The following is a 14,559-nucleotide window of genomic DNA, read 5'->3' as shown; positions in this document are numbered from 1 at the left end:
AATGTTTGTGTTTGTTTGGGTTTTTTATTTTATTTTTTTAAAGTGTCGTGTCAACATTCAAGAGCACTTTGCTTTCCAGCTGCACGCGATTATTCAAAACACACTGTCATTAAATATTAATCTCATTATTTGGGCCTTGAAATAGACCATGAGAACTGTTTAGTAGAGGAATAATAATATGACATTGAAACATTGTCTTTTATAATCCTTTTCTATAAACTTTGTTTACTTGTATAACACTTTAAGTGTAGTAAAACTAATTTTAACTGGTAACTGATTATAATAGGTAATTAATTAGTTCTAATCATAATTAGTAAATTGGTTTCCCACATATATTTTGTTCATTACTTTTGTCACTTTTTTTTTTTTTCAACTTTTAAAATGCACACATTTAATTTTTTAGGCCTGGAAATCAGTTTTATGTTTTATTTCTCCGTAGGTGAATTTTTGTTTTTTTATTTAGAAGGCATAGACTTAGCTGTGTGGGCGGAGTCGGCGTGGAAAAGCATGGTATTGACCCAGAATGGTCTACATAAAATAATTTCTGCTGCTCGATAGAGCAAGACACGTCGAAAAACCGAGCCATACTAGGTCGGACTGTCCGTACGGTATCTGTGACTGGACAAACGACCCAACGGAATGGCCAAAGGTGTCATTTCCCCACACTTTTTGTTACCTGATTGAGTCTCCAGGCAAGAGACAGCTTACTACAAGCCTATACGTGACGGCTTGTGAAAGTAAACATTTGTCGTTTTGTTTCGCTTAATTTTAATAAAGTGATAAAGACTAGAGTAAAAGCCTTTCATACTTTTTATTGATATATTAAAAAGAATTTTAACATTGACAAAACATGGGTAACATTAAAGGTCTACTGAAGTGCCTTTAAATGCACAGCATTATGTGGTGTGTGCTAAACGTATAGCCTAATTTGTACAAATACACGCCGTAAAATAAAAAGATATAAAATAACATGAAAATATCCCTTACGAAAATTAACCGTGGTTACAACAACAAAAAAATCATGGCTACTATAGGTCCATGGTAGCATGGTAAAAAAACAAATTAAACACGTTTTGCTACACTAACCATAGTTTAACCGTGGTATTTGTAATAAAACTGTGGTTATAGGCTACAACTGGTAATAAAAACGCCCAAAAAACACGGTTAGCCTACTATAACCTATTTTACTATAGTAAAAGTTATTTATTAGATTGTTAGATTTAGTAAGATTGTTCTAAAAACTTTTTTTATAACGGCAACTCTAACGTGTGTCTGTGTGTGTTTTGAGTTATTTAGAGAAAAAAAAAATACATTCTTGCAAAAACCCAACTGATATCCAATCTAATCGTAATTGACGATCCGTCCACACAGCAACAGGTGTGCGTTCGCATCTGCGCGAAGCCTCCATCATTTTGTACATTTGTGCGCATGGGAATGGAGGAGAGTCAGCGCGCGTCATTTATTATGTTGCGTAGCCTCGAGCTTGTGCGCGAGCTCAATAAGCACCGCACTGGGTGCGCGCGCGTGCCGTTGACAGTCGCCATTTTATTTTGAAAAATCCAAACCGAACCGAGGGAGAAAGCGACCTTTTATCTGTCAAGATCAGAACGAAGAAATACGATGAAAATGATTATCCGCACGTAATTTTTCCAGGATAGAGGTAACGCGTCTTCTCGCCGCGATAGGCTTTTCGCTACAATCTTACAAATCGCTGAATTTATGAATTGGTCATCATATGTTGTCTGTTCGGCTAATTCAACGGTAGCTCGTTAGCGAGTAGCTAATATTGCTGTTAATGACCTAAAATTGTTCAAAACCCAACCGACCCTGCGCGTACTACAACGATGAAATTCCCTTTAACGGCCTGTAACTGTTCGGTGGATGCAATCATTAATATTAATTGTGAAAACTTTCTAAATATGACTAAGGCTCGTGGGGTGAGCGCTATGGCTACATATCGCACAGACCTCAGGAACAGGCTAGCGCTCATCTCCGTTCGGAACAATGAGGTTTAGGCTGTTAGCTTAGCCTAGCTGTTAGCCAGCTCTGAATTAGCACGGCTGCTGTTGAATCTGACAGAACTGGCTGTTAAAGGGATATCGGGAGTTCATTTCGAGTTTTTTTTTTTGATAGACCGTGTTAAAACGCTATCCAAAAAGATGTTCTAGTCATAATAAGGTAGTTATTAATCAATTAGAAGCAACATAGACTGAAGATGAGTTAGCATTAGGAATGCTAATATGCTAACAGTGTTGTCCACAGCCAAACTGGGAGTGTTTGATGATTTGAAGTCAAACTGTTGTTGTTGTTAAGAGCTGTTGTTTGAAAATAACACCAAAGTTACCTGTTAGTAATGCAGATTGAAATCTGCTCAAATGATTGAACGTTTTCGTCGGTCATACGTGTGGTTTTACGTGACTAGTGTTCGTAAAATTTAGTTATTTATTATAGATTTAAAAACTGCCCTTCAAATAATGTAACTATTTTGTTTCTTTTGATTGTTTAGACTAAATGTTTAAAGGAAGTTTCTTCAGTAGGTAAATGAGGTTAGAAACACGCCTGCATGTTGTGGAAATCACTTTTGTTCGTGTTAAGTTTCAAAACGTCACACTTTAAACATCTGTTTTCTCATAAATATACTTACAAGCGCTTGACGGCTTTAATGTACCATCAATTACACTAAAGGTTTATTCACTTTGTACGACCCTTCAACTTTATTCAAGGCCTGTGAGAGGCTAAATGGATATGGCTTCCGGTTTTGCAGAGGTACCGTTCAGTTCCTCAGCGCGTTAAAAATAAAACGTTTACTTAATTCATAGAACTGGAGATTTGAACCTCTCTTAAAATCTAAATTGCTTACTGTTATATTGCAGCGTTTTAATGAATTAAGTTGTAGAATGTTATTAAAGGGACAGTTAACCCAAAAATGAAAAATGTTATTTACTCACCCTCATGTCACTTCAAACCTGTCTAGGTACGTCCTATACAATATGCGTCTATTCGTATGCCAATTTTAGTAGAAAGTGTAACAAGTGTTCACACTTAAAATTCTAAAAAGGAAAAAGCCCACTTGATGCACTTATTTAACTGAAAAACTAAGTGTGGAATGTTGGATACTAAGTGCACTCAACTGTTGGAGCTTTCCTTATATAGCGAAAGGTGAGGGACTACCAGACATTTATGTTGGAGGACAAAATAAATTCAAAAGATCAGGGGTGTCAAACTCAGTTCCTGGAGGGCTGCAGCCCTGCAGAGTTTAGCTCCAACACACAAACCATGTAGTTTTCATATAAACCTGAAGGATCTGATTAGCTGGCTCAGGTGTGTTTAATTAGGGTTGGATCTAAACTCTGCAGGGCTCCGGCCCTCCAGGAACTGAGTTTGACACCCCTGGACTAGATGGTTGAGTACATAATGGGTATTATATTTAGTGCATAATTTGGAGTTCAGGATATTTAGATGGATGTTTGGTGACCTATCTTTATTATATGAACAATAAAACATCTTTTGTATTCCGTAGTAGAAAGGAAGGTTTGGAATAAGTAAATAATGACAATGTTCATTTTTGGGACAATTATTCCTTCAAAGTGTGTTATGGAAATTTTGTTAGATGTTTTAAGTGAAGATTTAATGTTGTCGCTTTAATTTGCAATTTCTAATCTTTTTTTTTTTTTTCATTGTTTGTCCAGATGTTACACTAAGAATTGCACTGAAGGACATTACTTGGAATCAGCATCCACCCAGAGACTTGCCTGTTGGACACCGAACACTTTTCACACCTTTTGGGGAGGGGGGGGGGGGGACCGACAGAAGTAACCTATCACTGAAGTGACTAAAGGGGAATAATGGTGATTTTGCGCCGGGCTCGGCCGCCTGCTTCCGCCCCAACCAGCAATGAATCTTGACTCGCTCTCGCTGGCTTTGTCTCAAATCAGCTACCTGGTGGACAATTTAACTAAGAAAAACTACAGAGCCAGCCAGCAGGAAATACAACATGTGAGTCGATGGTGTTTTGGTGTCGCTTAATTTTAAACCTGAAATTTAGAGAACTAAGTCAGCATTGCTAGTTACATCAGGGAACTGAAGTTACTGACAATTTGATGCATCACTTTCCCTCAGATTGTGAATCGTCACGGCCCTGAGGCAGACCGGCATTTATTACGCTGTCTCTTTTCCCATGTGGATTTCAGTGGCGATGGTAAAAGCAGTGGCAAAGATTTCCACCAGGTAATAAATGTAGCTTCTGCTTTGAATATTGAGACTCTTTATCAAACATGAAAGTTTTAGTTTCAGAATTAGTTTTAATGTTTTATTACTCATCTCTTATTTGCTTCAGACACAATTTCTGATCCAGGAGTGTGTCTCTCTTATTACGAAACCAAATTTTATTTCAACGCTTTGCTACGCCATTGACAATCCCCTGCACTATCAAAAGGTTTGATGATCTGCCTTTCAAAATATTTAACCTTTTGTATTCAAATTTGGCAGTTTTGTGATTTTAAGTGCTTGTTTGATACTCATTGAGTTCATTGATTTCATGTCTGTTTGTAGAGTTTGAAACCATCACCTCATTTATTTACTCAGCTGAGTAAAGTTCTCAAGCTAAGCAAGGTTCAGGAGGTAGGCATAAAGTCTTGCAGTATATTCTAAAATAATGTCAAAAATTGTGAGAATGGCTGTTTAAAAATGTACCCGCTTTCGCTAGGTGATTTTTGGCCTTGCTCTGCTGAACTCCAGTAACGCAGACCTCCGAGGGTTTGGTAAGTGTTCACTTCCTGACTCTTAATTTGTTTTCAGTTTCACTTCTGCAGCATTAGATTCTCTGCAGGGTCTTTAGGCTCAAACCCCTGTAATTTTCTTTCACAGCTACTCAATTTGTGAAGCAGAAGCTCCCTGACCTCCTCCGCTCATACGTGGACGCAGACCTCGGAGGGAGTCAGGAAGGTGGCTTCCAGGACATTGCCATAGAGGTTCTGCATCTGCTCCTCTCCCATCTTCTGTTCGGTCAGAAGGGCTCGAGTGGAGTCGGACAAGAGCAGATTGACGCGTTCCTCAAAACACTGTGCAGAGGTTAGTGGAAAAATCCACTAAGTAATTACTTCTTGTTATATTTATCTAGGCCACCCAATGGGAACTGGTTCTCATGCTGTGCTCTAGAGTCACTTAGTCCCGTGTTTTTGTTTGTGTCCCAGATTTCCCGCAGGAGCGCTGTCCTGTGGTGCTCGCACCACTGCTGTACCCTGACAAACGGGACATTCTCATGGACAGGATCCTGCCAGACTCTGGAGAATTAAACAAGACCATGATGGAGAGTTCACTTGCTGACTTCATGCAAGAAGTTGGCTATGGCTTTTGTGCGAGGTATTAACATCTTAAATGGGGAAAATTAAAAATTAAATTTGTCATTTACACATCTTCATGTTATTTCAAACCTGTATGCTCTTCCCTGTTGTCATGAATGTGGTTAATGTACAGAAAATAAATTCTTTTGAGTTAAATGTGTGAAAATGTAAATGTTTTAGTTGAATATAACCTGAAAGTGTACTATTGATGCTGTTCATTTAGAGGGACTCCCATGTATCTATTGATTTGTGTTTCCACAGTCTTGAAGAATGCAGGAACATAATCCTGCAGTATGGGGTGCGAGAGGTGACTGCCAGTCAGGTGGCCAGAGTGCTGGGCATGATGGCCCGTACTCACTCTGGGCTGTCTGATGGCATCGGCCTACAGGTACGTTGTTGTTAACTGGTTTTTGGTTCTGTTGGAATTCTGAACAGGTTTGAATAACTAGTTTTTCTTTTTATCTGTAGTCCATCTCCAATCCAGTGGGCGGTGGGATCTGGAGTGATGGGAAGGACAAGAGTGACGGCTCTCAGGCCCACACCTGGAATGTTGAAGTTCTAATTGATGTGGTCAAAGAAGTGGTAAGGCTGTGTTTGTTTTAGATGCATTACCAGATCAAACGTTAGTTGGCAGACCAGAATTTAATTTGCTTAACTGAGCTTGTTGTTCTCAGAACCCCAATCTGAATTTCAAAGAGGTGACCTACGAGCTGGATCACCCAGGCTTCCTGATCCGGGACAGTAAGGGGCTTCAGATAGTGGTCTATGGGATCCAGAGGGGTCTGGGAATGGAGGTTTTCCCAGTGGATCTTATCTACAGACCATGGAAGCATGCAGAAGGACAGGTAGAAAAAAGTCTTGGTTTGAAGTGTTGCTAAATCAGATTAAACTAATTTGCATTGGAAATAAAGTAGCATATTGAAGTCCTGCTCTTTTGTGTTCTCCAGCTGTCATTCATTCAGCACTCGCTGATGAGTCCTGAAGTTTTCTGCTTTGCTGACTACCCCTGTCATACTGTTGCCATAGACATCCTGAAGGCCCCACCTGAGGATGACAACAGAGAAATAGCCACATGGTAAGTCTTGACAAATTTAAGACCATCTAGTTTTTCTAGAAACACACAGAACACAACTTTATATCTTCTCCTTTCGCTTTGTTCAACAGGAAGAGCTTGGACCTAGTGGAGAGCCTCTTGCGCCTCTCTGAAGTCGGGCATTATGAACAGGTGAAGCAGCTCTTCAGCTTCCCCACTAAGCACTGCCCGGACATGCTCGTGTTGGCGCTTCTGCAGATCAGCACCTCCTGGCACACCCTGCGTCATGAGCTCATCTCCACCCTCATGCCCATCTTCCTGGGCAACCACCCCAACTCTGCCATCATCTTGCACTATGCCTGGCATGGACAGGTGGGTGGATTTAACATCAGTTTGAAGAGGTGCAAAGTTCTGTTCTGCTGTCACTGTGTATTAATGTGCTTGCGTTATGTTTGCAGGGCCAGTCCCCCTCCATCCGTCAGCTGATCATGCACTCTATGGCTGAGTGGTACATGAGAGGAGAACAATACGACCAGGCCAAGCTATCCCGCATCCTGGATGTGGCTCAGGACTTGAAGGTACTGATCTCCTGCCCCTGTTGTCATGAGGAGTAGATTAATAAGGGTTGGAGACTGAGAACAAGTTTTTATATTAAAAGAGTGGTACTTTAACATTTTTTAATGTTCTTGTTTTTGTGCATTGCAGTCTCTATCGATGCTGCTGAATGGTACTCCATTTGCCTTTGTTATTGACCTTGCTGCACTTGCCTCTCGCCGTGAATACCTCAAACTTGACAAATGGCTCACTGACAAAATTCGAGAGCACGGGGTAAATGAGCTTTCAGCTTTGGGGGTCTTTTTTGGGGTCTTTTTTTTTTTTTTTTAAGGCTTTTGAAGATTTATTTTTTTACAAAGCTGAATTTTCATCAGCCATTACTCCAGTCTTCAGTGTCACATGATCCTTCAGAAATCATTCTAATATGCTGATTTGCTTCTCAAACAGATCAATGTTGAAAACAGTTGTGCTGCTTATACTCAAGTTATCAAGATTTTACATTGAACAAAGTTCAAAAGAACAGCATCTTTTGAAATAGAAATGATGTGTGAAACTATAAGTGTCTGTTACTTTTAATGTTTAATGTGTCCTTACTGAAAAAAAGTAAACTTACTAACCCCAGACTTATGAACGGTGTGATATTTTGAATTCTAAGTCAATGCACATGAAGACTGACGTGTCGTGTTTGTCGATTAGGAGCCGTTCATCCAGGCGTGTGTCACATTCCTGAAGAGACGTTGTCCCTCTATCATGGGTGGTTTGGCCCCAGAGAAAGACCAGCCGAAAAGTGCTCAACTTCCTCCTGAAACACTGGCTACCATGCTTGCATGTCTGCAGTCTTGTGCTGGGTGCGTATATAGGGCCCTTGCGCATGTTTTTAAGCATTTTAAAGAAAAGCTTGGGTTAAAGTTAAACACTTGGTTTTGTTGGCTTCTTTGAGCAGGAGTGTATCTCAAGAGCTGTCAGAGACAATCTTGACCATGGTGGCCAACTGTAGCAATGTGATGAACAAGGCCAGGCAGCCGCCACCAGGAGTCTTGCCAAAGGGACGAGCTCCCAGCACCAGCAGCTTAGATGCTATTTCACCTGTGCAGGTAACTGTGGCATTATCTACTGAATGAAAAAAGCCATCAGTGTCAAGATTGGCAGAATTGGATTTTGATGGAGTTTCATTCAAATATGTCTCTTTCTATTCCAGATGGACCCTCTCTCTGCGATGGGCTCTTTGAGTCTAGGTGTCTCGTCCACCTCTCACACCCCGAGCATGCAAGGATTCCCCAGCCTGCAGGGCTCTGCCTTCAGTAATCCCCAGTCCCCAGCCAAAGCCTTCTCAAACCTGCCCAACGCGAACCCCAGTACAGCTTTCCCAGGAATCAACCCCCTCTCTTCTCAGCTCCAAGGTACCATGAGACTTCAATGGAGTAATGAAACTCCAGTCTAGAATCTAGTGAGGCTGTACTACTGTTTTCCAGTTTAATTACAACTGCATTTCTTGAATTGCTTCTGTAGGTCCTCTGAGCACAAGCTTGACTGGGATTGGGTCAGGTTTGGGCATGCCCGCCGTCAGCAGTGACCCCTTTGGCACCAGGAAGATGAGCACACCGGGGCTGAACCCGCCTACCTTCCAGCAGAGTAAGATGAAGGCCTGTAAGTGGTGGTGTGGCTGAGAGAGTGCCAGGCACCTCAAGCTGTATTTCCTCTCAAAACTGGCACTTCAGAGCCTTACAAAAGTCCTTTTGACACATTTCAGAGTCTTATCTCTGTGTAACTTTCATATCTGGCCCAAAAATGTCATTAGAACCTAAGAGGAAATACAGGTCAGTCTACATTACTGAGAAAGAAAGAGCTTTGTTGCCAAGTGTGTTTGCACACACAAGGAATTTGTCTTGGTGTTAGGTGCTTCCAGTACAGAAAGTACTAACATAGTGCAGACAACATATAATTAAGGTGATAAAGAACACTAATAATGAAGAGAATAGACAATAATTAAGAATAACAATAGTAATAAAGAATACAAATATACAGAAAAGAGACATGACCATAGACAGAACTGTGAATGTGCATGTGTCCTATGTACAGATGAAGGTTTGAGTTATTTACAGATGTACAGTAATGTACATGTATATGTACAGTGTGTTGTGTGTTGTTCAGGTGGGATACGGCCTAGGGGAAAAAACTGTTCTTGTGTCTGGCTGTTCTGGTGCTCAGTGATCTGTAGCGCCGGCCAGAGGGCAACAGTACAAAGAGAGAGTGAGCTGGGTGTGAGGGGTCCAGAGTGACTTTCTTAGACCTTTTCCTCACTCTGGAGGTGTAAAGTTCTTGGAGGCTGGGCAGAGGGGCCCCAATAATCCTCTCAGCAGTCCTAACTGTCCGTTGTAGTCTTTTGATGTCTGTTTTGGTAGTTTAACCAAACCAAACCGTTATAGAAGAACGTAGGACCGACTCGATGATGGCAGCGTAGAACTGTTTCAGCAGCTCCTGAGGCAGGTTGAACTTCCTTAGCTGGCGGAGGAAATACAGCCTCTGCTGGGCCTTTTTCGCAAGAGTGTCAATGTGACTGTCCTACTTCAGGTCCTGGGAGATGGTGGTGCCCAGGAATCTGAATGACTCCACTGCAGTCACAGTGCTGTTCATGATGGTGAGTGGGGGGAGAGCAGGGAGGTTCCTCCTGAAGTCCACTATCATCTCCACAGTTTTGAGCGTGTTAAGCTCCAGGTTGTTAAGACTGCACCAGACAGCCAGCTGCTCAACCTCCTGTTTGTAAGCAGACTCGTCACCGTCCTTGATGAGGCCTATGACTGTAGTGTCGTCTGCAAACTTCAGGAGCTTGACAGAGGGGTCCTTTGAAGTGCAGTCATTCGTGTAGAGGGAGAAGAGCAGTGGGAGAGAACGCAACCCTGAGGGGCGCCAGTGCTGATGGTGAGAGTCCTGGATGTGAGTATGCCCAGCCTCACTAGCTTCTGCCTGTCTGTCAAGAAGCTGGTGATCCACTGACAGATGGAGGAGGGCACAGAGAGCTGTCTTGAAGGCCGAGCTGAAGTCCACAAATAAGATCCTTGCATAATTCCCAGGTTTGTCGAGGTGTTGCAGGATGTAATGCAGTCCCATATTGACAGTGTCATCCACAGACCTGTTTGCTCTGTAGGTAAACTGAAGAGGATCCAGCAAGGGTCTAGTGATGTCCTTCAGGTAGGCCAGGACCAGTCTCTCAAGTGACTTCATGACCACAGACGTGAGTGCAACAGGTCTGTAGTCATTAAGTCCAGTGATTTTGGGCTTTTTGGGGATGGGAATGATGGTGGAGCGTTTGAAGCAGCAGGGAACTTCGCACAGCTCCAGAGATCTGTTGAAGATCTGTGTAAAGATGGGGGCCAATTGGTCAGCACAGACTTTTAGACAGGCAGGTGAAATACCGTCTGGTCCTGAAGCTTTCCTAGATTTCTGTTTTCTGAAGACCCGGTTCACATCCTCTCCGCAGACTTTAAACGCAGGTAGAATGGTGGGGGAGGGAGTAAGGGGGGTTGCGGGGGGGTACTGGGCGTCAGTCTGGCCTTTTCAAATCTGCAGTAAAACACATCGAGATCGTCAGCCAGTTGTTGATTCTCCACAGACTGTGGGGGTGGTGTCTTGTACATGATGTTCCTCAGACCAGTCCATACTGACGCTGGATCGTTTTTTGCTGAAAGTTCTTTTTTCAACTTCTCAGAGTAGTTCTATTTAGCTACTCTGATCTCCTTTGTTAGTCTGTTCCTGGCCTGGTTATACAAGATTTTATCCCCACTTCTGTAAGCGTCCTCTTTGGCCTGACGAAGCCGTTTGAGTTTCCCAGTAAACCACAGTTTATCATTATTGAATGATAAGAATGTCCTGGTGGGGATGCATATATCCTCACAGAAACTGATATATGATGTTACAGTTTCTGTGAGCTCGTCCAGATCGGTGGCAGCAGCTTCAAAAACACTCCAATCAGTGAGGTCAAAACAAGCTTTTAAATCTTGCTCTGCTTCATTAGTCCATCTTTTAACAGTTCTTAATACAGGTTTAGAAGATTTACGTTTTTGGCTATAGGTCGGTATGAGATGACCCAAACCGTGATCAGAGAGCCCCAGAGCTGCCCGTGGGACAGAGTGATATGCATCTTTAATTATTGTGTAACAATGATCCAATATATTATGGTCTCTGGTAGGACATGTAACGTGCTGTCTGTATTTTGGCAGTTTGCGGGAGAGATTTGCTTTATTAAAATCTCCAAGAATGATTAAAAGAGAGTCCGGGTACCTTTGCTCTGTTTTAGATATTTGTTCGGCCAGCTGTTGCATCGCGGCGCTCACGCACGCGTCAGGAGACACATACACATTCACGAGAATGAAGGAGGAAAACTCTCAGGGCGAATAGAACGGTTTACAGTTTATGAAGAAGGCCTCCAAATTAGGAGAACACATCTTCTTCAGAGTTGTTACATTTGAACACCAACCTTCATTTATGTAGAAACATAGTCCACCACCTCTCGTTTTCCCCGTTAGCTCCGTGATGCGATCTGATCTGAACAGCTGATATCCCGGCAAATGAAGCACGTTATCCGGGATGATTTCACTCAGCCAGGTTTCAGTGAAGCACAATGCAGCAGAGTTTGAAAAGTCCTTATTTGTGCGGGTGAGGAGAAGTAGTTCATCCATTTTGTTAGGAAGGGATCGGAGATTCGCTAGATGAATGCTTGGGAGCGCAGTTCGGAAGCCGCGTTCGCAGAGCTTAACCAGCGCGCCGTCCCCCTTTTCCGTCTGAGCGTGCAATTGTCTGTAGTGTGTTGCCTTATGTCCAGTAGTTCGTCTCTGGTAAAACTGACGGTAAGAGAATGACTAAACACAGAACAAACAAACAAAAACATTAAATGAACGGGAGCGTTCCACACCACAGCAGCCATATGCGGCGCCATCTCAAGATTCTCTGCAAGATGTTCTGGCAACCAGCTTGGATCCGTCTGTAAATATTGTTTTTTTCCATCAGACATATGAAGGAAACAAGCTGTTTGCCTGGAACGTCTATTTAGTTGTTTTTTTTTTCTGAATTTGCGCTTTAGTCAGTAAGTCTTCAAATTTTTTTATTTTTTTTTTAATTCATTGTGCTTTAACAAGTCTTTCCTTTGCTACAGCTGACCTCTCTCAGGTGTGGCCCGAGGCAAACCAGCACTTTAGTAAGGAGATAGACGATGAGGCAAACAGCTACTTCCAGCGCATCTACAACCATCCGCCGCACCCCACAATGTCTGTGGATGAGGTGAGATCAGCAGAAGTAACTGAGTAGAATCATGCTTTTGCTCTTTGTTCCTCAGTGCTAATTTCTTAAGTACAGCTTTTGAATTCAAAGTGATTCTTTCAATGTAGGTGCTGGAAATGCTGCAGAGATTTAAGGACTCGAACATCAAGCGGGAACGGGAAGTTTTTAACTGCATGCTGAGGAATCTGTTTGAGGAGTACCGATTCTTCCCTCAGTATCCGGACAAAGAGCTGCACATCACCGCTTGCCTCTTTGGGGGGATCATTGAGAAAGGCCTGGTCACGTACATGGCACTGGGCTTAGCCTTACGATATGTCCTGGAAGCCTTACGCAAACCTTTCGGATCAAAGATGTATTACTTTGGAATCGCTGCACTAGATAGATTTAAAAATAGGTACTGTCACTAGTTTGTCTAGTCTTCTCAGCCAACACACAAGATTTAATTTGCATCTTGATATGTTGAATTGTATTAAATCTGAACCGCTCTCTTCCTCAGACTGAAGGACTATCCCCAGTACTGTCAGCACTTGGCATCAATAGCCCATTTCTTGCAGTTTCCGCACCATTTACAAGAGGTAACCTAGTTTTTCATTTTATTTTGGTCATGCCCACAGCATTTTCCTATAATATCTCACTCTGCTCTAGTTGGTTAAACTTTCAGCTGAATAAATCTTCTGTTGTATGTCGTCCATTTTCTGTGTATAGTATATAGAGTATGGCCAGCAGTCCAGAGACCCTCCTGTGAAGATGCAAGGCTCCATTACCACCCCAGGTAGCCTGGCTTTAGCCCAGGCTCAAGCTCAGTCTCAGACCCCCAAAGCCCCTCAACCTGGCCAGGCCAGCACCTTAGTGACCACAGCCACCACAACCACCACCGCTGCCAAAACCACCACCATCACAAGACCTACAGCTGTTGGACCGAAGAAGGACGTGCCAGTGAGTGCACATAATTATTGTTCCGTTAATGTCATTTTCTGAAATGTATCATTGGTCCTAGATGAACTCATCTCTGTGGTATTTGATGCTTTAAATTTTCACAGCCTTCAATCAACACCACAAACATTGACACCTTGCTGGTGGCCACAGACCAAACTGAAAGGATCGTTGAGCCCCCAGAGAATGTTCAGGAGAAGATTGCATTCATCTTCAACAACTTGTCCCAATCAAACATGTCCCAAAAGGTGTTTGATCTTACAATCTGTATCTTTAAGTTACATATCATAAGTTTGTGCTTTTAGCTCCTAAATCATCTTTTTCTGTGTTTTTGAAGGTGGAAGAGCTGAAAGAGACTGTGAAAGAAGAATTCATGCCCTGGGTCTCTCAGTACCTGGTTATGAAGCGTGTCAGCATTGAGCCCAACTTCCACAGCCTGTATTCTAACTTCCTGGACACACTGAAAAACCCAGAGTTTGTCAAGATGGTTCTCAATGAGACTTACAGAAACATCAAAGTAATTTTCTTGAAATATAACTTGATTAAAGTAATAAAACCTAGGTATGCCTACATTGATGAATTAATGTTGACCCATTTTGTTTTTCAGGTCCTCCTTACCTCTGATAAGGCAGCTGCTAACTTCTCAGATCGATCCCTGCTGAAGAATTTGGGTCACTGGCTTGGAATGATCACCCTAGCTAAAAACAAACCCATCCTGTACACAGTGAGTTCATTTTTATTATCCGTCGCCTGAGCTTGAAACATTTATAGAAGGATCCAATTTGTTGTTATACTTGCTGTGACTGCATTGATGTTTTGCTCTTATAGGACCTGGAGCTGAAATCTCTCTTGCTGGAGGCTTATGTGAAAGGCCAACAGGAGTTACTGTATGTCGTCCCCTTTGTGGCCAAAGTCTTGGAATCAAGTTTACGGAGTGTGGTAATAGTCATGCAATTTTCTCTCCCAATTTTGCTGTCAGGTGTTGTGTGGGCCAGTTTTGTAAATATCACGACATAACCTCTTTTAACAATTGGTGCCCTGTTTTGTAGATCTTCAGACCGCAGAACCCTTGGACGATGGGTATAATGAATGTACTGGCTGAGCTCCACCAGGAACATGACTTAAAGGTCAGTTGCTTTCATTGACGCTAAACTTATGGTACATAAGCTTCCAGTGGAAGTAGTTTTCACTCAGTCCCACAATTCTCTCTTCACAGCTTAACCTCAAGTTTGAGATTGAGGTGCTCTGCAAGAATCTGTCTTTGGACATCAGTGAGCTAAAACCAGGAAACCTACTGAGAGACAAAGAGAAGCTGAAGAACTTGGAGGAGCAGCTCTCTGCACCAAAGAAAGAGACCAAGCCTCCTGAAGAGATGCTGCCTATAGTTACAACAGGTATTACAACAGGCACTTTGTAAGGTGC

General features: G+C 42.4%; 1 protein-coding gene across 3 annotated transcripts in view; it reads left to right on the top strand.

Annotated features, from left to right (window-relative positions):
- The first annotated feature begins 1,535 nt into the window (after window positions 1-1,535).
- Window positions 1,536-14,559, top strand: part of cnot1 (CCR4-NOT transcription complex, subunit 1) — a 28,675-nt gene continuing 15,651 nt past the window's right edge. For 2 of the 3 annotated variants that reach the window (XM_079414815.1, XM_079414813.1), the window contains exons 1-29: window positions 1,553-1,660; window positions 3,690-3,996; window positions 4,120-4,227; window positions 4,337-4,435; window positions 4,552-4,620; window positions 4,706-4,760; window positions 4,867-5,070; window positions 5,193-5,361; window positions 5,604-5,730; window positions 5,811-5,924; window positions 6,017-6,187; window positions 6,290-6,417; window positions 6,507-6,747; window positions 6,834-6,953; window positions 7,081-7,203; window positions 7,627-7,778; window positions 7,874-8,024; window positions 8,129-8,330; window positions 8,440-8,562; window positions 12,080-12,204; window positions 12,312-12,598; window positions 12,701-12,779; window positions 12,910-13,140; window positions 13,245-13,385; window positions 13,475-13,654; window positions 13,745-13,861; window positions 13,966-14,076; window positions 14,187-14,264; window positions 14,354-14,531. In XM_079414815.1, the coding sequence (XP_079270941.1) occupies window positions 3,895-3,996; window positions 4,120-4,227; window positions 4,337-4,435; window positions 4,552-4,620; window positions 4,706-4,760; window positions 4,867-5,070; window positions 5,193-5,361; window positions 5,604-5,730; window positions 5,811-5,924; window positions 6,017-6,187; window positions 6,290-6,417; window positions 6,507-6,747; window positions 6,834-6,953; window positions 7,081-7,203; window positions 7,627-7,778; window positions 7,874-8,024; window positions 8,129-8,330; window positions 8,440-8,562; window positions 12,080-12,204; window positions 12,312-12,598; window positions 12,701-12,779; window positions 12,910-13,140; window positions 13,245-13,385; window positions 13,475-13,654; window positions 13,745-13,861; window positions 13,966-14,076; window positions 14,187-14,264; window positions 14,354-14,531 (3,985 nt within the window). In that variant the 5' untranslated portion in view covers window positions 1,553-1,660; window positions 3,690-3,894. Of the gene's footprint in view, window positions 1,661-3,689; window positions 3,997-4,119; window positions 4,228-4,336; window positions 4,436-4,551; window positions 4,621-4,705; window positions 4,761-4,866; window positions 5,071-5,192; window positions 5,362-5,603; window positions 5,731-5,810; window positions 5,925-6,016; window positions 6,188-6,289; window positions 6,418-6,506; window positions 6,748-6,833; window positions 6,954-7,080; window positions 7,204-7,626; window positions 7,779-7,873; window positions 8,025-8,128; window positions 8,331-8,439; window positions 8,563-12,079; window positions 12,205-12,311; window positions 12,599-12,700; window positions 12,780-12,909; window positions 13,141-13,244; window positions 13,386-13,474; window positions 13,655-13,744; window positions 13,862-13,965; window positions 14,077-14,186; window positions 14,265-14,353; window positions 14,532-14,559 lie in introns of all 3 variants that reach the window. The other variant, XM_079414814.1, reaches the window with a different exon arrangement.

The sequence above is a fragment of the Barbus barbus genome (assembly GCF_936440315.1).
Source record: "Barbus barbus genome assembly, chromosome: 50".
NCBI classification, from domain to species: Eukaryota; Metazoa; Chordata; class Actinopteri; order Cypriniformes; family Cyprinidae; genus Barbus; species Barbus barbus.
The sequence above is the reverse complement of the archived record's forward strand: the minus strand, read 5'-3'. Positions and strand labels throughout refer to the sequence as shown.